The sequence below is a fragment of the Artemia sp. Qi Xiang Cuo genome, chromosome 2 (genome assembly GCF_049724085.1).
Source record: "Artemia sp. Qi Xiang Cuo chromosome 2, ASM4972408v1, whole genome shotgun sequence".
NCBI lineage: Eukaryota > Metazoa > Arthropoda > Branchiopoda > Anostraca > Artemiidae > Artemia > Artemia sp. Qi Xiang Cuo.
Genome location: NC_142795.1, coordinates 18,526,942 through 18,553,709, shown reverse-complemented (window position 1 = coordinate 18,553,709; position 26,768 = coordinate 18,526,942). Strand labels below are relative to the sequence as shown.

The 26,768-nt window shown below is 35.7% G+C and overlaps 1 protein-coding gene across 1 annotated transcript in view; it reads left to right on the top strand.

The window, feature by feature from the left end:
* The window catches only part of Rdl (Resistant to dieldrin), a 469,434-nt gene extending 444,377 nt beyond the window's left edge, over window positions 1-25,057 (top strand). Inside the window, exon 8 of the mRNA XM_089099501.1 lies at window positions 24,340-25,057. Coding sequence (XP_088955627.1) covers window positions 24,340-24,621 — 282 coding nt within the window. The 3' untranslated portion in view covers window positions 24,622-25,057. The remainder of the gene's footprint in view (window positions 1-24,339) is intronic.
* Window positions 25,058-26,768: the final 1,711 nt, after the last annotated feature.

Here is a 26,768-nt window from a genome sequence, read left to right as displayed (position 1 = left end):
AATATTTTATATTACTATATTTTATATTTCTTGATTACAGAATGTAATTAGAGTTCGTTCTTTATTGTAAAATTTTCTTGATCTTCAAACCAATATATTTTCTTTGTTATTCAAGCCAAAGGACAGTAAGCTTGCTACGGGGCGTGATCGTCTCTTATTAGGTTGCTATCTACCGCTGCAACCCGGAGGTTGCTAGCTACCACTGCAACCCGGACTACCCTTGGAACAACCATATATCACGTACTATGGGCCAGAGATCGTTCCTTACTGTAAAACTTTAGCGATTCTGAACTAAAAACGAAAATTAAATAAAAATTAATTTTTTCAATTTTTACGTCACGTCGCTCATTAAGTCATATATGGTTATTAGTACACAATAGGTTTTAGATATTACGTCATGTCACTTATTACGTCATATATGGTTATGAGTAGATAATCGGTAAAATATTCGTTCTTTATTATAAAAACTTCAAAAACGCATACAAAACTTGTTCATATTCATTTTTGTATATTTTTTTATAGTCAATTTTGTTTTATTCATTTTATATTCGTTATTATGAATCTGAAAAACATTTTGGGGGAGGGGGTTTAAACCCACTAAACCCTTTGGATACGTCCTTGAATGTTATTAATTTACTTTAAAATGATCCATTGAACAACTCTCTACGATGTTCCAGTGCTAAGCTATCTATGGAATATAAAGTTTAAAATACAACCTTACCATAAACTGTTTGATTGCTTCAAAAATCAAATGTTTTTGAAAAGACAGCAGTATGGAAAGACATCAAAAATACAGTTTTTAGTGGAAAAATTAATCCTGTTTAAAATAATTTCTTTTAGTTACAAAAGATTTTTAACCCAATTAATTTCCTTTAAAATGCGCCATTGAACAACTTTTTACGATGTTTCAGTGCCAAGCTATCTCTGGATAACAAGAAAGAAAAAAAAATATCCCGTTTAGGCAGAATGTTGTAGTAGCTGCCACTTTTCTTGATTTTCAAGCCAATATATTTCCCTTCCTGTTCAAGCCAAGGGACAGAAAGTTTCCTATACAGGGGTTTTCGGACAAGGCGGTTCTAATGGTGTACTTTTTGTTTTGATCTGACTCCTTTTTTAGGAACTATGGGTTTTTATATTTCTTAACATTGGAAGTGATCGTCTCTTACTAGGTTGCTAGCTTCTTTGGGCTTGAGTTTGTTTTTTAACTATAAATACAAACAGGAAAAAGCCTAAGGCTTTTTCTTCTTTTAAATAGTAAGAGACGAAACTCAAACATTCAAGTAGCTAACTAAGTCCAATGTATGGAATGGTTTTTTATTTCAGTGATCGTCTTTTAATGTAAATTTACCAACCTATACTATAGTTAAGTGGCCTATATAATTTAGTATAGGCAAGAGGTCGTTCTTTATTATAATTTGATTCGGTAATCTTCATCATCATGATGACGCTCCTTGCTCTTTTGTCTAGCCAGCTCAATTGTTGCTTCTCTGTAATCTTCATCATTATCATACCGTCCCTTGCTCTTTTGTTTAGCTTGCTTAATTGTTGCTTCTCTATAAAGTTCATCATTTTGATAACGCTCCTTGATGTTTTGTTTGGCTCTCTCAAATTTTACTTCTCAATACGCCTGGTCGGTTGAATACTTTTGCTTTTCTCTTTTCAAGATACTATCTCTGTTTTTTGTGTAGTACTGTTTTTTAACTTGCGTGTAGCTTGCTTTGATCTAACCATTATGCAATCATGAATGTGACCAGTTACAACTTTGTCGCTTTTTATATAGTAATTATGACGTCATGGCGTAATGATTTTATTTCATGACGTTCTGTCGTAATGATATTATTTCATCACGTCTTCAGAAAACAACAACATAATATCGTGTTTTTTCTATTCACTTCATAGCTCTAACAAAACTATGACGACATTCATTATTTATCTAGTAGTTAGCATGAAATGTTGCATGTTTAGTGATTAGCCCAAGGTATGGACTGGCAACTGTGGAACAGCCTTGACTAGATGTAATGGGAAATCTTATACATCACTGTGAATATACAGGGGTTTTGGACAAGGCGATTCTAATGGTGTACTTTTTGTTTTGATCTGACTCCTTTGTTAGGAACTATGGGTTTTTATATTTCTTAACATTGGACGTGATCGTCTCTTACTAGGTTGCTAGCTATCACTGCAATCCGGAAAAAAACACATTGTGCCCACATCGTTCTTTACTCAGGCAGTGCTAGCACGCTGCCTATGATAATAAACTGATTACACACAGGAAAAAGCCTACGGCTTTTTCTTCTTTTAAATAGTAAGAGACGAGTCTCAAATAATCAAGTAGCTAGCTAATTCCAAAGGTATTCAATTTTTGTTATTCCAATGATCGTTTTTTATTGTAACTAGGTTTCAGCCATCTCTACAGCCATGATACTATTGGAAATTACATAATCCCTATTTATGTTTTAGTTAACATGGGCAAGGTGTCGTTCTTTATTGTATAATAATACGCATATGGCTCTTAAATCATACTTCTTTATGGTTCAATATAGTCTAGTGGCTAGGATAGTTAACTTTCACTTAACAGGCTCGGGTTCGATTCCCGGGGTGGGAAAATTTTTAACTCTATAATCTTCGAACATTTGAACCTTTTATAATTTATAATGATGCATAATATAAATACTGTAATCTTAACTATAGTGAAGTTGCGTATGCAAGTTAGTATAGGGAAGAGTTCGATCTTTATTATAAATTTATGAGAGGCAGCCTGGCCGAGTGGTCCAAGGCACTGGTGTTAGCCACCAGTCTCTTCAGAGGCGTGGGTTCAATTCTTACCGCTGGTATACGATTATGTTTGAAAGACTGCAGTGTGAAAAGACATCAAAATGCAGTTTTTGGTGGAAAAATTTATTCTCTTTTAGAAATAATTTATTTTAGTTACTATAGATTTTTAACCCAATTAATTTCCTTTAAAATGAGCTATTGAACAACCCTCTACGATGTTCCAGTGCAAAGCTATCTCTGGATACAAAAAAAGAAAAAAAAATAAAAAAAAAAAGAAAAAAATATCCCGTTTAGGCAGAATGTTGTAGTAGATGCCACTTTTCTTGATTTTCAAGCCAATATATTTCCCTTGTTGTTCAAGCCAAGGGACAGAAATTTTACTATGCAGAAGTTTCGGACAAGGCGGTTCTAATGGTGTACTTTTTGTTTTGATCTGACTCTTTTTTTAAGAACTATGGGTTTTTATATTTCTTAACATTGGACGTGATCGTCTCTTACTAGGTTGCTAGCTACCGCTGCAACCCGGATGTATTTTCATCCACAGAAACTCTAATATTGCTATCACCGTAAATGAAGTCTTGACTATTATTACGACAGAGTCTACTTGACACTTCTTCTATGTAATGACTTAGTTCCTTGTACGAACCCTCGACTTTTAGTAGATTAATATGTTGTATAATCTTACATTTTGATACTGCCTTATATAAGCTATTAATGAAACAGTTCAAGACAGGAAAATGTGGAGCTAGTGCCCTTAGAGAACGCAAATAGCTCTGACATCCCTCATTTGGGCTACAGTATAACGAATGCCCATGCTTTCTTGTGTCCCTGTAATGGATTTCACAATAATCCAAGCCGCTAAGGTAGAAATTAACCACTTTGTCAGTTGAAAATTTTAATGCTATATTATTTTCAAGGATATCAAAAAGAATTTGACGTAATTCAATATCCGTCGGATACAGCTTGCAGATATCAGGGTGACATTGCCAAGTAACCTGCTGCCCAATTTTTGGTTTTGAATGTTTACTCAGATTGTTATAGGTGACTTCAGCCATCATAATTTCCTTGTCAGATCTAGTTCTAGAGCATTTTTCAATAGTTGTCTCGTACTTTTCAGGACAGTTTGTTCTACTACACAGAGAATTTTTTGCCAAATATTCAGTAGAACTAAAAGAACTGTTTAAAACACTGTTAGAAATGCTTTTTTCTTGAGTCGGTGTTCCAGGAATTTGTTCTAAATCATTAGTCTTACAAATACATTTACTAATAACCCTAACAGGCTCGTTTTCGCCATAATTGAAAAACATTGCTTTTCCTTCGCTGTTGATAGGTATGCTTGTATATATGTTTTTATTGCTGCTACATAAACTGCAATTGCTCCTTCCAAAATTAATATACGAATTTTCTAAGAAGTACGCCTCCGTATATTCACTGTGTTGTCGAACATTTTCCATTGCATCTATAAACTGTTCGGCAGTTGCCAATCCATACCTTGGAAGCTTTTCGTTAAACTGACAACATTTCTTTTGGATATTACTATGAAGCTTTGCCAAAGAATTTCTAGCCGACTTTTGAACAGCATCCGCTCTTTCAAAGAGAATTTTAATCTGTAATTTTGAATACTTTTCATGATCCCGATAAAACATGCGTAAAATGTTTCTCAATTTACAAAGATCAGCCTTCATTTTTGCCATCTTCTTGTATTTCTGAATGTAATTTTTCCCTTTGTCCTTATGCGTTCTTCGGTACAACCTTGCAGAGAATTTAATTTTTTCATTATAGCTTTTGTCACCCCAGTATCTACCCATTATTCTGGTAGCAACTTTTTTCTTATGTTTGTTTCGGTAATCTTTATCGTTATCATACCGTTCCTTGCTCTTTTGTTTGGCTGTCTCAATTTTTGCATGTCTATAATCCTCATCATTAACATAGAACTCCTTGCTGTTTTGTTTGGCTCTCTCAATTTTCGCATCTCGATACGCCTTGTCGGTTGAATACCTTTGCTTTTCTCTTTTCAAGATGTTGTCTCTGTTTTTTGTATAGTAATGTTTTTTTAAATTACGTATAACTCTATTAGAAGGCATCTTATTACAAAACAAGATATAATATTCTTATCTAATTGAAACTTTTTAAGACTCGTATCAAGTACCCATAAACTAACAAAAAATAAAAATAATTTTTAAATTTTCAGTTATTTTGTTAGTTTGAATTAAAAGATTAAAATTATTGCTCATATATCATAAATATTTTTGCAGTTTACATAATAACTTTAGCGATTCTAAACTGAAAAATGAAATATATTAAAAAATTGAATTTTTGGTCTGAAAATACGTAGTAAATTCCACATCGGGTAGTTAGAACCTAACTAAAAATAAAACTAATTTTAACATTTTCAGGTATTTTTCTAGCTTGAATTGAAATATTCAAACTATTGCTCGGATACCATGGATATTTTGCAGTTTACACAAGCTGCAAAGAACGCATAAGGGCAAAATTAAAAATTATATTCAGAAGTCCAAAAACATGGCAACAATGCTGGCTGATCTTAGTAAATTTAGAAAAATTTTACGAATTTTTTACCGGGATTACGAAAAATATTCAAAATTAAAGATTAAAATTATCTCTGAAAGAATGGATTTTGTTGAAAAGTCAGCTAGAGATGCTTTCGCAAAACTTCATAGTAATATCCAAAAGAAATGTTGCATGTTTAGTGAAAAGCTTCCAAGGTATGAACCGGCAACTGTGGAACAGTTTATAGATGTAATGGGAAATTTTATAGATCACTGTGAATATATGGAGGCATAATTGTTCTTTACTTAGTTTCAGCTTTAATTCGATGATCCAGACTTTATGTACTAACTACATCCAAAGACTATGACGTCATTGCAGCAGGGGTGAGCAATGGGGCTGGTACCCCCCGTTCTACTTATGCCCCCAGGCCATAACTTAACCCCCTGGACCTATGGGTTGTGAGGGGGGGTTCGGGTGTCATGCTAAAAGACCTAATTTTCAGAACTTTAAAGTACGTTGAACAAAATGGCTATCTAAAAATTTTGATTGGATGTGTTTGGGGAAATGGTGGGCATTAGTTGCCCTCCAATCACTTTGACTATCAAAAAGGGACCTAGCCCTTTTAATTTCCAATCGAAGGAGCCATTTTTGAAGTTTCTCTGACTATGCTTTCTATAAAAAATTATACGTCCCGAGGGCATAACTTACAACCCTTGCCCTGACTCCTGTGAGGGGATCGTTATCCTCCACTCGCTTTGACTATCAAAAATGGACCTAGCCCGTTTAATTTCCAATCGAAGGAGCCATTTTTGAAGTTTCTCTGACTACGCTTTCTATAAAAAATTATACGTCCCGAGGGCAAAACTTACAACCCTTGCCCTGAGTCCTGTTAGAGGGTCGTCAACTTTAAAGACCTAATTTCCGGGCCTTTTAGCTACGTTGAACAAAATGGCTGTCTCAAAATTTTGATTGTGTGTGTTTGGGGAAATGGTGGGCGTGAGAGGGGTGTTAGTTATCCTTCAATTACTTTCGACTATTAAAAAGGGCACAAGTCCTTTCTAAATTCCAATCGAATGAACCCTTTTTGAACTTTCTACAGCATCTCTATCTATGAAAACCTTAAATGCACCAAGGGCATAACTTACAACTCTTGCCCTGAGGGCTCTGAGGGAGTTAGCATCCTAAAAGATCTAATTTCTAAAACTCTTAACTACGTTGAGGAAAACGGCTATATCAAAGTTTTGATTGAATGTGTTTGGGGAAATGGTGGGCGTCAGATGGGGTTAGCTGCTTTCCAATCACCTTTGACTATTAAAAACGGTACTAGTCCTTTCAATTTTCAATCAAATGAGCCCTTTTTGTAGTTTCTAAAACAACGCTTTCTATAAAAACCTTATATGCCCGCAAGGCACAACTTACAACCCTTGTCCTGAGGGCTCCGAGGGGGTTATCATCCTCAAAGAGCTAATTTCCAGAACTTATAACTACGTTGAAAAAATGGATATCTTAACCACTTTGACTCTTAAAAAGAGCACTAGAGCGAAGTTTATAAGACCATGCTTTCTATAAAACCCTTACATGCCTTCAGAGCATAACTTTCAACTACGTTGAACAATATAGCTATCTCAAAATTTTGATTAGATGTGTTTGGAGAAATGGTGGGCAGGAAGGGGGGTTCGGTGCTTTCCAATCTCTTTTGACTATGAAAAAGGATGAATCCTTTTAATTTTCAATCAAATGAGCTTTTTTTGATGTTTCTACGACAACGCTTTCTATAAAAACCTTATATGCCCCCAGGACATACCTTATAACCCTTGTTTTGAGGGCTCTGAGGAGATTACTATTCTCAAAGACCTAATTTACAGAATTGTCAACTATGTTAAAAAATGACTCTCTTAATCACTCTGACTCTTAAAAAGAGGACTAGAGTGAAGTTTATATGACCATTCTTTCTATAAAAGCCTTACATGCTTCCAGGGCAGAGCTCACAACACTTGCCCTGAGGGCTGGGAGGATTTGTTATTCTAAGAGATATTATTTATAGACCTATCAAATAAGTTTAACAAAATGAATATCTAAAACTTTTGATTGGAAGCTTTTTGGGAAAAGATGGGCATGACTATCTTAATCAAAGTGCTTAAGATAGTATTTTTTTTAACATAGTTGAAAATTCTGTAAATTAGGTCTTTGGGAATGATAATCCCCTCAGAGCCCTAAGACCCTTACATGCCTTCAGAGCATAACTTTCAACTACGTTGAACAATATAGCTATCTCAAAATTTTGATTGGATGTGTTTGGAGAAATGGTGGGCAGGAAGGGGGGTTAGCTGCTTTCCAATCTCTTTTGACTATGAAAAAGGATGAATCCTTTTAATTTCTAATCAAATGAGCTTTTTTTGATGTTTCTACGACAACGCTTTCTATAAAAACCTTATATGCCCCCAAGACATACCTTACAACCCTTGTCTTGAGGGCTCTGAGGGGATTATCATTCTCAAAGACCTAATTTACAGAATTTTCAACTATGTTAAAAAAAATGACTATCTTAATCACTTTGACTCTTAAAAAGAGGACTAGAGTGAAGTTTATATGACCATTCTTTCTATAAAAGCCTTACATGCCTCCAGGGCATAGCTTACAACACTTGCCCTGAGGGCTGGGAGGATTTGTTATCCTAAAAGACATAATTTATAGACCTATCAAATACGTTGAACAAAATGAATATCTAAAACTTTTGATTGGAAGCTTTTTGGGAAAAGATGGGCATGGGGGGAGGCATTTGGCGTCTGATTACTTTCGACTAATAAATTAAGCACTAGTCCTCTCAATTACCATTTGAATGATGTCTTTTTGAAACTTCCACGACAAAATTTTCTGTAACAACCTCATATGCCCCCAGGGCATAACTTAAAACCCTTGACCTATGGGTTGTGAGGGGGGTTAGGGTGTCATGCTAAAAGACCTAATTTTCAGAACTTTAAACTACGTTGAACAAAATGGCTATCTCAAAATTTTGATTGGATGTGTTGGGGGAAATGGTGGGCTTTAGTTGCCCTCCAATCACTTTTACTGTCAAAAAGGGACCTAGCCCTTTTAATTTCCAATCGAAGGAGCCCTTTTTGAAGTTTCTCTGATTACGCTTTCTATAAAAAATTATACGTCCCGAGGGCAAAACTTACAACCCTTGCCCTGACTCCTGTGAGGGGATCGTTATCCTCCAATTGCTTTGACTATCAAAAATGGACCTAGCCCTTTTAATTTCCAATCGAAGGAGCCCTTTTTGAAGTTTCTATGAATACGCTTTCTATAAAAAATTATACGTCCCGAGGGCAAAACTTACAACCCTTGCCCTGAGTGCTGTGAGGGGGTCGTCAACTTTAAAGACCTAATTTCCGGGCCTTTTAGCTACGTTGAACAGAATGGCTGTCTCAAAATTTTGATTGGGTGTGTTTGGGGAAATGGTGGGCGTGAGAGGGGTGTTAGTTATCCTTCATCTACTTTCGACTATTAAAAAGGGCACAAGTCCTTTCTAAATTCCAATCGAATGAACCCTTTTTGAACTTTCTACAGCATCTCTATCTATGAAAACCTTAAATGCACCAAGGGCATAACTTACAACTCTTGCCCTGAGGGCTCTAAGGGAGTTAGCCTCCTAAAAGATCTAACTTCTAAAACGCTTAACTACGTTGAGGAAAACGGCTATATCAAAGTTTTGATTGCATATGTTTGGGGAAATGGTGGGCGTCAGAGGGGGGTAGCTGCTTTCCAATCACCTTTGACTATTAAAAATGGTACTAGTCCTTTCAATTTCCAATCAAATGAGCCCTTTTTGTAGTTTCTACTATAACGCTTTCTATAAAAACCTAATATGCCCCCAAGGCACAACTTACAACCCTTGTCCTGAGGGCTCCGAGGGGGTTATCATCCTCAAAGATCTAATTTCCAGAACTTATAACTACATTGAAAAAATGGATATCTTAATAGCTTTGACTCTTAAAAAGAGCACTAGAGCAAAGTTTATAAGACCATGCTTTCTATAAAACCCTTACATGCCTTCAGAGCATAACTTACAACAGTTGCCCTGAGGGCTGGGGGAATTTGTTATCCTCAAAGACATAATTTATAGACATTTCAAATACGTTGCACAAAGTGGCTATCTCAAAATTATGATTGGAAGTTTTTTGGGAAATGATGGGCGTGAGGGGAGGGGGACATTTTGCCTCTAATCAACCCTTGCCCTGCGGGTTGTGGGGGGCTGTCATCATCAAGGACCTAATTTCCAGAACTTTAAAATACGTTGAACAAAATGGCTATCTCAAAATTTTGATTGGATGTGTTTGGGGAAATGGTGGGTGGGAGAGGGGGTTTAGTTGCCCTCCAATCACTTTCGACTATCAAACAGGGCACTAGCCCTTTAAATTTACAATCGAATGAGTGTTTTGAAGATTCTACATGAATGCTTTCTATATAAACCTTATATGCCCCCAAGACTTAACTTACGGCCCTTGTCCTGAGGGGTGTGAGGGGTTTGTCAATCTCAAAGACATAATTTCCAGTACTTTCAACTACGTTGAACAAAATGGCTATCTCAAAATTTTGATTGGATGTGTTTGGGAAAATAGTGGGCGTGAGAGGGGGTTAGTTGCTTTCCAATCACTCTTGAATAATAAAAAGGGCACTAGTCCTTTCAGTTTCCAATCGAATGAGCCCTCTTTGAAGATTCTACGACAACGCTTTCTATAAAAACCTTATATTCCCCCAAGGCATAACTTACAACCCTTATTCTGAGGGCTCTGAGAGGGCTATCATCCTCAAAGACCTAATTTCCAGAACTTTTAACTATGTTGAAAAAATGACTATCTTTTCCTTTTACTCTTAAAAAGAGCACTAGAGCGTCTAATTACTGATCCAATGAGCCCCCTTCGACGTTTATATGACCTTGCTTACTATAAACACCTTATATGCCCCCAGGGCATAACAGTACTGGCCCCGGGGGCTGAGGGGACTTGTTATCCTTAAATACATAATTTCCAGACATTTCACATACGTTGAACAAAATGGTTGTCTCAAAATTTTGATTGGAAGTGTTTGGGCAAAGGATGGGCGTGGGGGGGGGGGATTTGCCCTCTGATTACTTTCGACTAATAAATTAGGCACTAGTCCTCTCAATTTCCAACCGAATTGATCCCTTTTTGAAGCTTCTAAGACAAAAATGTCTGTAAAAACCTTATATGCCCTTAGGGCATAAATTACAACCCTTGCCCTGAGGGTTGGGGTGGGGGTTGTTATCGTCAAATACCTAATTTCTCAAACTTTAAACTACGTTGAACAAAATGGCTATCTCAAAATTTTGGTTGGATGTTTTTGGGGAAATGGGGGGCGTGAGAGGGGGTCTAGTTGCCCTCCATTCACTTTCTATTATTAAATGGTCACTAGCCCTTTCAATTTCCAATCGAATGAGCCCTTTTTGAAGTTCCTACAACAACGCTTTCTATAAAAACCTTATTTGCCCCCAGGGAATAACCTACAACCCTTATCCTGAGGGCTGTGGGGGGGTTGTCATCCACGAAGACATAATTTACAGTACTTTCAACTACGTTGAAAAAAATGTGTTTGGGGCAATGGTGTTCGTTAGAGGGGGGCTAGTTACCCCCCAATCACTTTCTACTATTAGAAAGGACACTAGCCCTTTTAATTTCCAATAGAAATTGAATTTCGTTTCTACGAAATTGAAAACCGTTTCTATGACAACACTTCCTATAAAAAACCTTATATTATCCAGGGCATAACTTACAACCCTTGTCCTGAGGGCTCTGAGGGGTTGTCATCCTCTAAGACCTAATTTCCAGAACTTTCAAATACGTTGAACAAAATGTCTATCTCAAAATTTTAATTGGATGTGTTTGGGGAAATGGTTGGTGTGAGAGGGGGGTTAGTCGCCCTCCAATCAATTTTGACTATTAAAAAGGGCACTAGCCCTTTGAATTTCCAATCGAATGAGCCTTTTTGAAGTTTCTACGATATCATTTTTTATAAAAACTTTATTTGCCCCCAGGGCATAACTTACAACTCTTGTCCTGAGGGTGATGAGGGGAGTGTCCTCCTCAAAGACATAATTTCCTGATCTTTCAACTACGTGGAACAAAATGGCTCCAAATCTCCAAATTTTGATTGGATGTGTTTGGGTAAATGGTGGGCGTGGAAGGGGTGTTAGTTGACTTCCAAGCACTTTCGGTTATTAAAAAGGGCACTAGCCATTCCAGTTTCCAATCGAATGAGCCCTTTTCGAAGTTTCTACGATAACTCCTTCGATAAGAAGTGCCCTAGTCTAAAGGAAAAAATAAATAATACATTGTACCAACATCGTTCTTTACTTACGCAGCGCTATTGCGGTGCCTATGATGCAAGCAATGAGTATTTAAGCGATATCGGACCTTCAACTTGGAATAGAGAAATGCTTCCTTTTACTTGACCAAGTGAGAATTCACTCCCACCCAAAACTAGAATTTATACTGCAGCCAAAGTGGACAGGATATTATGGAACAACAGATATTTTAGAAATTGGAACAATCTTTTCTTGATTTGCATCTTCAATGCTTGCCTTCAATTTAGTAAACTGTCTCACTCTCCAGGGCATTTTTACAAATGCCAAGACGCGGTCTTTTTCTTCACCTGCAATATATGTGGAGCAACGAACTTCAGCTATTTTATTATTTTATGCTTGTGATTACTGAAGGATATCGAAAGTTTCGCTCTTTCCATTTGATTAAACTCAAATCAAATGTAAGCTCTGATTTTGATCGTTTGAGTGAGGATTCAGAAAGGGAGAATAAGAAGATCTGAACTTGAAATCCTTGTTTTTCCCTTGCTTCAATTTTAATACTTCAATAATTTTTGTGGAGAAACACCAAGAATCGAAATTTTCAATAGATTCTGTAGATAATGAAGTCCATAAGGGTTGAGTATTAACGATTGTTAAATATATAGATTGTTTCATTGGAAATACGAATATGAATGTTGATTGTTTCTTAGGATAAAAGCAAGGAGTAACGAAGCAATGTCAGACCTTCAATTGAAATGAACAACATCTTTCCTTTCATTTAACCAAGTAACGTTCATTCTCCCTCAAAACTAGAATGTGTACTGCAGCAGCGTTACTAATAACGCGTTGAAATAAACTGTACCAGTTTTCCAAGTAAAGTTTGTACCACAGGAGGTTAAATTGTACCATATGAATAAAACTTTAAAAAATTGCCATAACAAGATAAAGAATTTCGATAAACCAAAACCTGAACATACATCCGAGTAAAAAAGAGCAAGTAAACCCAAAATATACAGCAAAGTTTGTATTGTACCCAAGGCCGTATCCAGGGGAGTTACAGGGTTTGAACCCACTCCCCCCAAACTTTTTGTCCGACTAATGAAAACGTAACAAAATGCATACAAACAAATTTTCGATGATTTTTTCAAGGTTTTTTAACCCCCCCCCCCCCCCGCCCACGACAGAAATTACCCCCAGAAAATATATCCTGGTTACGGCCCTGATTGTACCAAGAAATTTTCAAATGTACCTTATTGTACCCAGACCGCTAAAATTCTACCAAAAATGGTACAATTGTACGGTGCTGGCAACGCTGTCCTGCAGCCAAAGTGGACAGGAAATTGATTAGAAGATAAACTTTAGATCTATATCAATGATATAATATAAGTGAAAAGCAAATAACACCACCGACAGTGCAGCACAAGAAAGGTTCAAATAAGAAAAAATGTAACTTTAATTTGTAAAAATTTTTACTTGACTAAAATTAAAAGAAAATGTGAGAAATCGGAAAAATATAAAGATTTTTCAGGTTTAATTTTGATTAAATTTGGTATTTTATCTTAAACCCCATGTTAAGCAAAAGTATATGTGTATATATATATATATATATATATATATATATATATATATATATATATATATATATATATATATATATATATATATATATATATATATATATATATATATATATATATATATATATATATATATATATATATATATATATATATATATATATATATATATATATATATATATATATATATATATATATATATATATATATATATATATATATATATATATATATATATATATATATATATATATATATATATATATATATATATATATATATATATATATATATATATATATATATATATATATATATATATATATATATATATATATATATATATATATATATATATATATATATATATATATATATATATATATATATATATATATATATATATATATATATATATATATATATATATATATATATATATATATATATATATATACAAATTTAAGACGAAAACCAAGAAGTTATGTAGAATTAGGACTTTTCCGAAGTTCAATCATCTAAATTCAATCATTGGTTAATACGATTTTTGGCCATTGGTTAATAAAGTAATAATTGTGTACACTTTTATCGTTCTTGTCCTGAAAAATCAAGATTTTGGCTTGGTATTTATACTTTGGACAAAATTCTGCAACAAATTTTACTAATAGTTGAACTGTAGAGCTATGGATGGATGGGTGGGGGGAATATTATTCAAATTAATGAATTGAAAATCTGTATTTTGGCCTTTCATAGCCAGCCTGATCCTTGGCATGTTATTAAATTTTAAAAGTGAGTTTTTTTAACTGAAAGTAAGGAGCGACATTAAAAATCAAAACGAACAGACATTATGCCATATATGAAAGGGGCTGTTCCCTCCTAAACGCCTCGCTCATTGCGCTAAAGTTTGACTCTTTGTCAAAACTCTACTCCTTATAGTAATAAAAAACTTTAGCATAAAGAGTGGGTGTTGAGAAGAGGACAGCCCCTTTCATATACGGAATGATTTCTGTTCGTTTTAAGTTTTGATGTTGCTCCTTACATTCAGTTAAAAAAAAACTTGTTTTTTTTATTTAATTTCTGAACGTTTTTCAACTAATGCAGATTCAAATTTGGCTCCCCGTACATGAAAATTAAACCTAAATTTGCATATTAATTTTTGCGTATATGAATGGTTTCCCCCTCCTCAATACCTTGCTCTTTACGATAAAGCTATTAGCACTTTTGAAAAAGCTTCCTATTCTAATTAAACGGCCCCTGTGCTGTTTCAGTAGCCGTTCTTAAAAAATTAGGACAAACAGTCAAACTTTAGCGTAAAGAGCAAGGTACTGAGGAGGGGGTAACCATATAAGGATTTTTTTTCTGTTCGTTTTGAGTTTTAATGTTGTTCTTTACTTTCAGTTTAAAAAAAACTTGTTTTTTTATTTAATTTCTGTTTGTTTTCAAATAATGCAGATAAATCTTGCTCAACCTCCATGAAATATACCATCTCCCCCCTTCACAGGAAACTTTTCCATGAAAAATGTTATCCAAAGTAAAGTGAAACCCCTCCCCCCTCCTGTGAATTTCCCTCCAGACAGTTCCATCTTCGCTGAAAATACTCCCCGCTGTAAAATTTCTTGCGGACGATTCAGCCTGAAAAGCATACTCTTATTTGAAAAAGACTTCAATCTCTAATCGTTTTCTTGATCACTCAGGAAATAAACCCTCGGTAGAAGTTTCTTCCAGAAGTCAAAACACGCGGAAAATAGCCCCCGGTTACTTCCTCCGGAACATCTCCACATGCAAAATTGAGTTTGCAAAGATAACGTAAGACAATTAACAAGAATTTCGTATAGGAATTCTGTAAAATACCCTTAGTGTAAAATTTTCCCTGGAAATTTCTCCTTCCCCAGAAATTTTCTCCCCAAGGGAGATTCTGCCAATGAAAATCCCCCCAAGAACACCCCCTCCCCCAGAAAAAATGTCTATATACTTCCGAATATAAAATACTATACGTGAACAATGGCATACACAAACAGCCCTCTCCCCACGGACTATGGGGGGTCATTTTCCCCATAAAGACATAGTTATTTGATCTTTCAACTATGCTGAACAAAATGGCAATCTCAAAATTTGATCAGATAACGTTGAGAAATAAATTGGCGTCGGATGGGGGGGCAGTTGCCTCCAATCTCTTTTGTCACTTAAAAGGGCGCTAGAACTTTTAATTTCTGTTCGAATTGGGCATCTTCCGATCTTTTAGGACATTTATTTCAATACGATCACTCCTGGGAAAAAACAACAACAAAAAATACAGACAAACACGCATCTGTATTGTCTTCTGGAAAAAATAGCGAAATTTTACTATTTTGCATATAGGAACTCGAAACTTGTACAAAAGGGTTCTCGGGTTTGCTGAATCTGATTGTGTGATTTTCAACAAGATTTTTTTTTTATTTTAGAGGGTGTTTACCCCCTGTTTCTAAAACCAGGCAAATTTTATCAGGCTCGTAACTTTTGATGGGCAACATACTTGATAAACTTTATATATGTGGAATCAGCATAATAAGCTAATTCTTTTGGTGTATCTATTGATTATCAAAATTCCGTTCTTAGAGTTTTGATTACTATTGAGCCGAGTCGCGCCTTACTTACAGTTTGTTTCCATAAACTTTTTGATAACCTTGAATATAGACGAGGATTGATCGACCATCAAACAGTTCGTGGTAACGAACTGTAAGTAAGGAGCGACCCGGCTCAATGGTAACCGAAACTCTAAAAAATGGAATTTTGGTACCAATAGATACATCAAAAGAATCAAATTTTAATTCTGATTTCAAATATATAAGTTTCATCAAGTTTACTATTACCCATCAAAAGTTACGCGCCTGAGAAAATTTGGCTGATTTTTGAAAAAAGGGGGAAAGACCCCTAAAAGTTATTGAACCTTAATGAAATTCAAACCATCATATTAAGCGTATCAGAGAACCCTACTGTAGGGGTTTCAAGCTCCTATCTACAAAAATGTGGAATTCTGCATTTTTTGCCAGAAGAAAGATCACGGGTGCGTGTTTATTTGTTGTTTTTTTTTCCCCAGGGGTAATCGTATTGACCCAGTGGTCCTAGAATATCGTAGGAGGGCTCATTGGAACGGAAATTAAAAGTTCTAGTGCCCTATTTAAGTGACCAAAAAAATGGAGGGCAACTAGGCCCCCTCCCACGCTCATTTTTTTCTCAAAGTCACCCAGTTAAAATTTTGAGATAGCCATTTTGTTCAGCATAGTCGAAAATCTAATAAATATGTGTTTTACGATGACTTAATCCCCCACAGGTCCCAGGAGAAGGGCGGCAAGTTATGAACTTTGCCCATTGCTTTCATTTTGTATGGGTTATTGGGAAGTATACAGAAATTTTCAGGAATAATTTTTTTCTGGTGGGGGGGTGGCGGAGGGGCTTACTTGGGAGAATCTTTCTGTGGAGGATGTTTCTTTGGGGTAAGGGACATTTCTATGAAGGGGGCGCCAGATTTTCAAGCATTATTTAAAAAACGATCAGAAATTAAATTTAAAAAACCCAGTTTTTTCAACTGAAAGTAAGAAGCAACATTATAGCTTAAAATGAACATAAATTATTATGTATATGAGGGTGGTTTCCCACAATTCAAGACCTCGCTCTTTAAGCCAGAGTTATTTTCTTGTGCTTTCAAAAGAGCAATCTCTTCTATTTAACAGGCCGTTGTGATTCAGGGGTTTGTGTATTGAATTTTTCTTTTACTTCTAAAATAGATAGCGTGGTATTGAATAAGGGGAGAACCCCATCATATACGTAATAACATATACGTAATAAAAAAAAACAATAAAATAACAAGCGATACGGCTCAATAGTAATTGAAACTTTTAAAAACAGAACTTTGATGTCAGTAAATGTATCAAAAGAATAGGCTTATAATATTGACTCGAAATATGTGAATATTATTAAGTTTAGTATTACTCATCAACGGATAAGAGCCTGAGAATAATTACCTGCTTTTTTAAAGAGGGGGGGGGGAAACGTCCCCTAAAAGTGAAAAATTATAATGAAAATCACACCATCAAATTCAGCGTATCTGAAAACCCTATAACATAGGTTTCAAGCTCAAATCTGCAAAAATCTGCAACTGTTTATTTTTTGCCAGAAGAAAAATATACGAATATAGAAGTTCGTTACGTAAGTTAATTTGTAAATTACGTCAGAACCAAATTTAGAGACAGCCATTTAGCAAAAGAAAAGTAAATTTTTTATGCAAATTTTGTTTACTTATTCAATGCCGGCGAGCCAAAATAAAAGCTGCATTAACTAAAAAATGATCAGAAATTAAATAAAAAACAAGTTTTTTAAACTGAAAGTAAGGAGCAACATTAAAACTTAAAACGAACAGAAATTATTCCGTATATGAAAGGGGCTGTGCCCTCCTCAACGCCTCGCTCTTTACGCTAAAGTTTTTATTGTTTAAAAAAAAGAGTTGTGAGAAAGTCAAACTTTGGTTCCGGTTGAGGTTCCCTTGGTTCATAAACTGCAATTGAAGTGTCTTTTGGGCCTGAAATCTTAAGCATATCAATTAAAAAAAATACTTAAAAGTAGGAATCAATATAATTATATTTTTTTCAAACAATTTTTGTCCTCGGTAAGATTCCAAAGGTTTAAATTAACAACTCCCCCTCCCCAAATCCAAACCTAAAATCTACTTGATAACCACGTCAAATATTCATGCTAAGATTCAACAGGGTAAGCCATTAACTTGTATCCTTAGTCGCACCTGATATGTTGTTAGATATATCGTTTGATAACCTGGACGCACATAATGTCATTTGAGTCAGTTCAACATCCCCTTCAACATTCGACAAAAGTTTCAGCTTAATACCCTCAGTAGTTTTTTAGATATTTTGGATACACCCATTTGACAACCCGGATGCACGCAGTGAATTTTGATTTAGTTCAACAACGCTTTCAACACCACCTGAACTTTCTAACTTAAGACCTTAATAGTACCTGGCATATTGCAGATGCATCCTTCTGACAACCTAGAAGTACATATTGCGTCTTCATTTAGCTCAGTATACCAAGAAAATTTCAGCTTACTACCGTACGTCACCCTGAGATATTGCAGATGTACTCTTTTGACAACCTGGATGTATATTGTGTCTTTTGTTTTAGCTCAGAACCCCCCCCCCTCCCCTTAAAATTACCTAGAAGTATCAATTTAATACCCCTAGGCATTTTTATGATATTGCAGATACGCCCTTTTGACAACGTACATGCACATAATGTCTTTTGATTTGGTTCGACATCTCCTTCATAGTACCTCAAAGTTTCACCTTCATACGCTTAGCCTTTTTGGAGACCCAAGACAAAATATGCCCCCTTTCCCAATAATGAAATTTTTATATATACAATAAAAAAATTGCATACTATAGAGCGCATGCCCTGGGGGCTATGGTTGGTGCGCGTCATTCCATCGCGGAAGGCATAGTTATTGAGCCTTCCGACTATTTTGAACGAAATAGTTGTCCCAAAATTTCTATTGAATAGCTTATTGCTTGAAGAGGTTAGGGGACAGGCAGTTGAAAAGGACATGGGATGGGGCTGACTGCCCTATATGCTCGTTTGACTCTTAGGAAGGGCACTAGAGCTTTCAGTTACAAAGAATGAGCCTTCTCGAAAGTTTTTACAACTTCTTTCATAAAAAGTGACCTGGTGAATAAAAAACACATTGACGCCGTATCGCTCTTTTCTTAGGCAGCGCTATTACGCTGCTTATGATTGGGATATTCATTTGATTTTTTTTTTTCGTTGAACAAAAATTGCAATTGCGATAGTTATTGGGATTGGGCACTCATGCAAGTGAATGGGCATCATCTGCAAAAAAACCTCAAATTTTTGAATAATTTTTTCCATATTTTTCTCTAATTCACATTTTGACGTTTTTCTCGAATTTAGATACCACCTCAAAACTGATTACAGCACTTTATCTACTGTGTGTCTTTCCGTTTCTTGATCCCTCTAATATTTGTCTCTATCGCCTAGAAAAGTCTTTTTCCAAAGGCGTTATTGTGCTTCTCTGTTGCTGTAGCCAATCGAGGTTCTTCAAACAATAATCGGCTTTGTATATTTGTTTTGATTACAAATCAAGTTCCTCTTCTTCCTGGTAAAGATAGAAAGTTGTGGTCCCCTGAGCTCTTGCTTTGATCCTGTCCCGGGGGAATTAAATAGGATATTATAGAAGATATTGCAAATGGCTTTCAATCTCGATATGCTACAGGTTGTTTAACTTACAGGGTTGCCACCAGCTCAAGAAAAAATCCATGGGAAGCGTAAGAAAAAAATCCATGGCAAGCGTAAGAAAAAAATCCGTGGCAAGCGTAAGAAAAAAATCCATGGCTTGTCCATGGCAGCCCACCCCCAGGGTTGCCACCGGCCGAAGAAAACAATCCATGTCATGCACTGTTGCCAAAGGTACAAAAAAATTTGCCGCTTGCGACGCTTCGCATCGCTCGCAGGTACGTCTTTTCGGTGACATAGATCTTCGTTCATATAGATGCAACGTGGAAGTGCACGGTTTCTATTTTTTTTTCTTGTAATAGTTCTTCGAATGCGCTGGAATATTTCAACGCATCTTGCAAACCAGCAAAATGTAGAATATTCCGTCATTAGGGAGAAACCGTGAGTAAATGCAAAAACCGTGAGATCGCATCTGTGTTAACCAAGAGTAAAGCTAGGTTCTGACCAGAAGTAAATAACTGTAAAAGCAGTAAGAAACTGTCGTAAGTGCAATACTGGTCTCAAATCAGGCTTGACCCTCGCGTCCGTTTTCTTTCGGCTGATTTCTTCGTACGAAAAGATAGGCGATACGGCCGGAAGAAAACGTTTGCATGAAGAAACGTGGAGGGTCTATTCTGATTAAATGAGCTCGAATTTCCTTTTTTCCGACTTTTCTCAACTTTCGAGTTTATTTACTTTTGGTTCTAACATAGCGGGATTCCGATTCGCGCCCCGACTCGAGTGTTTTGCAACATGGAGATAAATGACGTTCTGTTGCTCTATAATGGGAATTGAAAACTGTTGTGATTCTCCTCCCTGCTGTAAAAAGTACTGTGGTGTGCAGGAATGAAAACCTAACTGACCTTGTGCCTTGGACATAACTTAATCGATGCACTACTTTTGGAAAATACCAAAAAAAATTATATATCTATTCTACATTCTATAGCCACTATTCCAATCCCAATCAGGAATGGTTTATTCGTGAACCTTAAATAACAATAAATACGCAAGTTTGCATAGGATAAACACCGACACGAACCTTGTAAATCCATATCATAATTTTGGAACACCAACTTATCTTTGGGAGGAAATTTGGCAGAACATAGAGTCATGGTTTTCCATGACTTCGTGAAGAAACTTGACTCCCCTTTTGAAGGGCTAACGAACCGGCCATCAGCGGCAGAATTAATGCAGCTATCGGCAAATTCTCTCTAAAGCTTGACTTGACGACTAAAACTAAAAGTATCCTGAACACTAGCTGTCTAAGCTATTGAGTATACTATCACCGTGTGGCTTCTAGGATGCCTCAGTCTGTGTCAAAAGTAAGGAAAGGGGAGAATTATACGTGGCGATTCGATCTTCTAGTTCAGCTGTTTGCATGGGCCTAAGGTTCTATAGTAACTCACCCTCCAATTGCTGCCCACATATACGTCCATAAGCCATTGACGAGGACTATTGGCAGAATGGTCGAAATATCTCAATTTCGAAAGATATCAGTCCTCAACTCTCCAAAACTTCAGTTACTCACTTAATGTCAGTATGAACCAAAAAACTTCCATATTATGTGTAAAACTTGTCTTCACATGTGAAAATATTGCAAAGTACAACTTCTTTTTGAGGCTGAGATTCCAGCAGATTAGGAAAGCCGACAATTTCTTAAAAAACACTGTTTCAAGCAAGAGTGTAAAGAAAAAACGAAAATAAAAAAAAATGACGTGAACTTGGGGATTAAAGTATGAAAAATCTTTCATTTTGAGTTTACTCCGAATTTATTAAGTACTAATGAGAGAAAAGACGTCTCTGGGATTGTTTGGGGGTGAAGGAATTTCTATTTTTATATCAGACTCCATAAGAATCTTAATTGTCAAGTGGAATCAAAAAAATTTTCGTATCACTTTGCTCGAACAAACAGTTTGTTCTAAACTTAACTGAAAGACACCGGGTCTTAAAGACGGTTTTCACATGGAATCTGACACAAACTTTGAGCTCCTCAACTGCGAAACCTCGAGATCAAATTGTTTTCCAAGACTCGCCCTAAAAAATATTTAAGGTTCACCGCGAACACATAAGCAAGAATTGTTTCTGTGGATATATAAGGAAGGATTGATTGGTAACTAGGATAATTTTGCATATTATGAAGTAAGAATTTTTTTCTTAACATGTCTTCTTATGACCATGACTAGTCCTAAATTTATGCCAAATAAATAATTGAAAGGTTACTCCAGCTCTCAGGCTGTTTTCTGTACTCTCTAAGTCAGCTCAAAGTACCTCTTCTCCATAATAAACCTAGAAAAACCTGAACCCAGAGAACGACACTCAACCAGCATAGCTCACTTGTACAGCCATATCCAACTTACCTTGGTGGGGGCAAAAGCAGAAGCATATTTATTGTTTTTGCTTTTGGGCATGGTTAAAACTGGTCAAAACAAATCACCTGCCAGAAGTCTTGAATTTCCCGCACTTCTTCAGCACGCCAGCCAGAGCTCCATTTGTGGCCACAGATGCAAGAGCAGTGGGACAGCTGGTCCACTAGCCCATTTTGGCTGGCCGTAAAGATTGGTTTTCTGAGTGACGCCAATTCCGTACCCTTTGAAAAGAAAATCCATATTTTCTTGAAAAATCCATGCTTTTTTTTAGTGAGAAATCCATTGAAATCCATGGCGTTTCCAAAATCCATGGCAGGGGTTGAAAAATCCATGTTTTCATGGATAAATCCATGGCGGGAGCCACCTTGTTAAATTGTTTGGCTGTACCACATCCACTGTCGAAATTGAAACATATTAATTCCTGCTTGAAGCTAAAGTGGTTAAGAGGCTTTCACACCACTTAAGTCGGGGCGTAGCTCCAACATTTTGAGGGGGGCAAGAAGAGTCCCTTTCCGGATAGTCAAGAGTTATGGGCTTTATAATAATTTTTTCTCCAAGTTATTGGGGGGGCAACTGGCCCGCCCCCCCCCCAAAAAAAAAACGAAGACCCTGCACTTAAGTAATTTTCTATCCGTAGTTGGTTAGGCCGAGTTACGTTAAGTATAACCTTTCCGCTTAAACGAATCTTTTCAAACTAGGTTAAAGTGATAATATTTAAAACCATTCTCATTGTCGTCTAAGATCGTCACAATCATCACAAACAAAATTTTAAATGCAGAATGGAAATGGAAACTCTAACCCTGATCAAGGTTAAAACTTTTTTTTACGAAAAAATTGTTTTAAGATTTGTTCTATGCTTCATTGTTTAAAGGTTGAATATATTAGAAAATCTATGTTCAATATTCTTTTACTTGGCCTCTTTTAGTGTATTGTAAAATATATTTCCCAGCAATTTGCATGCCTTTTTGACTAGTTTAAACATAAAATTTTCACCTGATCTACATTTCAGCTGCTCCAGTTATGAGAAAATTAAATTCAATGTTGCAAGCTAAAATTAATGCAAATCCATGGTTTTGGAACGAGTAGTTCCAGATTCGATCATCGTTCAATTTTTAGTATCGTACATCTATTCGTGCAATTTAATGGCCGTTGTAGCTATAAGACCCTTTCCCCTGAAACCTTCTTTAAGGCAAGAGCATTATTTGGTGCTTGCTATAAAAAAAATTCCTCTCAAACTCTCCTTAGGGCTAGTGCGTGATTGTTGCAAACCTTTGGTGACGGCGTGAAATCAAGAAGAAGTTCATATTATTTGCGGTTGCAGAAGACAAGCGACAGCAAGATTTGCATATATACAAGCCTTCCATGTGCAGAGTGCGTTGGCCCTGGGAAGTCCGTGATCCCGGTACTATATATTTTTCTCTCCTTGAGAATCCAAAAGCGGTGTACAGCATGGGAGTTATCATTATCCTACCATTAAGTGGCTTAGGCTGACTCGGGAAGAGTGTCAAGACTCGGAAGGGCTCAGGAATCTTAACAAGGATAGTGAGCGGGAATGAAAACGTTATAAAGCTATTGTCTGTGCTTTTGCACAAAGCCCAGACAGTAATTTGGATCTTTTTTGGCTGCTGCACGCTCGATTTGGGTTCTGATAACATAGATATAATCAGTTTTCCCGATATGGAGGCATTAGGCTCTTGCGACCTGAGCAGTGACTATTTTGCCAAGCTCTTATATATAAATTCAACTTCTCTGAAATTTATTAATTCATGTAAGATCAATGAAGTTCAAATTCCACGGACAGGGAGCTGCGGAATATATTTTTACTTTTTTATCTTACTTATACTCATTTTGCTTGATACTCATTTTGCTTGATAAGATCAAATTAGTCCTCATAATGTCTGATACACATGTAATGTGAACTTATGGGAAAAATTATTCTGCCATTTGAACGATAACATATTTAACGATACTCATATTTCTATCGCTCCCATCAAAAATAATTTTCATCAATGGTTTGGATATTGTTGCGTGAGAAAACCGCACGAGGAACAAGGATACTCACAAAAACTTTTTTACGAAAAGGGGCTTGCAAAAAATTTTCGAGTTAGGAGGGAGGCGCCAAGATCGAATTAAGGCACCTTCCCAAACAATTGGCAATTTTTTTTAGAATTGTTGCTAAATTTTTCGTTGTTTATGAATTCTGTGTCTTATGGGGGAGGTTGGAATTATTTTAGTTTAGAATTCATTCTATAATCAAATTCGTTTGAATAGATTTTTTCATATCTACTTTAAGTGCATTAAAACTATTTATACATGTAGGGGACCTATCTTTCTCCCAAGTGAATTTTGTAATTGCTTTAAATAATAAACGTCCTATATAATTAACTATTTTTCCTTTCAAAGTCCCCCCCCCCGCAACTGAATTGTCCAAGTCTGTATTTTCTGATATTAATTTACTATTCTAAACATTTTAATTTGAATTTTAAATTATTTTTTTTCCAATTTTTCAGGAGCTTAGATACAACCTCTTAGATGGTCGACGTCCTTTCAGAGGAGCACAAGTCCAAGAAAGTATGAACGGCACACGATTTGATGAGGACAGCCCCATATTAATGCAAATCAGGCCAAAAGACTTGAATAAAATGTACGGTATTACACCATCAGATATTGATAAGTACAGTCGGATAATATTTCCAGTGTGTTTCATCTGCTTTAATTTAATGTACTGGATCATTTATTTGCACATATCAGATGTGATGGCTGATGATCTTGTTCTATTGGATCCTATCTAGCTGTATATGGCGCTAATAATTTGTATTTATTATGCTATAAAATGTCAGTTGACAACGGAGGTGAATATTATCGCCCCTTCAGCGGCGACCTAGTTGATACGAAATATTAGGCCCGTTTTTTTAGCACTAAGATCTTACATCTAAGATCTTACATCTTTCTGCAAAGATTATCGTTTTTTAACTCATCTTTGTTCTAAGATCTTACAGCTCACTGATGTTAGCAAAAAGTGTGAAGACCGCCACTGTTTTACTGTATAAAACAATGATGAGAGAACTTTGATGATATACTCATCATTGTTCTCAGACCGCTGATCAGAGCAAAATGATGAAAGACGCTTGCACAAAAACGACCAAAGATGTAAGATCTTTGTTCAAAGATTTCACTTTTAAGCGTTTTCTGACAAAAGATGTAAGATCTTAGCCCATTGATGAGTGAAAAAACGCCAATATTCTTTGCTGATACCGTTTGGCCGTGGTTGCTCAAAAAGTGTTCTCTTGCGCAATGTACTTATAGACAGGGCAGAAAAACAGAACTGTTTCACTTTTTTTTTCCTGTTACTATTTGCCAGTATTCCTCAATAAAAGTGTTTCTTAGGAAAAAAAAAGTTCCAGAAGTTTTAATTTCAAACTATTTATGGGAGTTAGAAAAGATTATAAGTTGTATTTTCGTAAAGTGAACACTTCTTTATATATCTAGACACAAAATAAGAAAATGGATTAGACCGATTAATAAACCTTATTTTGTTTGTGGGGTCGAATTATAGATGGGGTTGAATTGTGAGGTTGCTCAAGAAAATCATTTTACACAACGCCCTTTGAAGTTCCACGGGCGAATTCACAAACTATTCAAACTAGTGGCTTGGATGTTTTGTCAAAAAAGGGTACTTTTCTCCTCAAGTGTTCCCACGCGTAATTGTTTGTTTAAGTAAATGTGATTTAGCAATGGAGCAAAACTAAAAATACGTAAAATTGGAAAAACTTGCATTTTAAAAGTAATACAGTCGTATAAACTTTTTCTGCTTGTTATACAAGAACGAATGCAGATAACTTTTTAAGAGAGGGCATGTTAGCTGAATTATATTAGTTAATATAAGATTTAAATAGATAATAAGAAGTAAACAATATGCATTAAAGTAAAGAACATGTAATATAGATAAGGTGAACAATATGTATATTGTTTGAGATCGAAATATGAGCTCATGAGGTTTCGAAGAGATCGGCTCCATAGGCATCCTAGGAGAGCGCGTGCAGGATATTTGGAGGGCAGTTGGGGGAAATAAGAATGAAGTCACTAAAAATTCATCTCCAGATTTACTTATTTAATAAAACCTATAAAGCTATCTAGCGTCAGTTTTTTCACTATTAAGGTATTCTAAGCCAAACACATTGATTTTTAAAAAAGCACCAGTTTTGGTTAGAAATTATAAAGCATAAAAAATTATCTTACAGCCATTAATGAGACGCTTACAGAATAGGTTAAATAAATGTCAAAGTAGATTCGATTATAAGTATAAACATTTTTTGCGAAAAAAAATTATATTATGCAAAAAGCTTTTCTTTGAGGAGGGAGGTCAACTCTCGGGAGAAAAGACTATGAAAAAATGCCACAGTTTGAAAATTATTTGGGAAATAGAAGCAATTTTGAAAAAAACGAAATTCCCAATTATTTTTGGGGGGCGGGGCAGGTATTGGATCGTACATGGCTAATTGCAACAACGTTTTAACCCTTTTAAAAGTCTAAAGGACCGTTTAAATGCGCGAACCTGAGAGGTGTTGAACATTGCCACGGTAGTGTTCAAATTTATTTTTCATATTCTTTATTTATTAAATAAAAAAAAAAGAAAAAGTTTTTCAACTGAAAGTGAGGAGCAGCATCAAAACTTAAGACGAACAGACATTATTACAAATTTAAGAGGGGTTACCCTCTCCTCAATACCTCGCTCTTTACGCTAAAGTTTGTTTTTTGTTCCAGTTATTTAAGAATGACTCCTGAATCACAAAAGCGGTTTAACTAGAATAATAAGCTCTTTTAAGAGTTCTACAACAAACCTTAGTGGAAAGACCGAGGTATTGAGGAGAGAGCAACCCTTCTCATATACGAAATAGTTTCTGTTCGTTTTAAGTTTTAATCCTGCTCCTTACTTTCA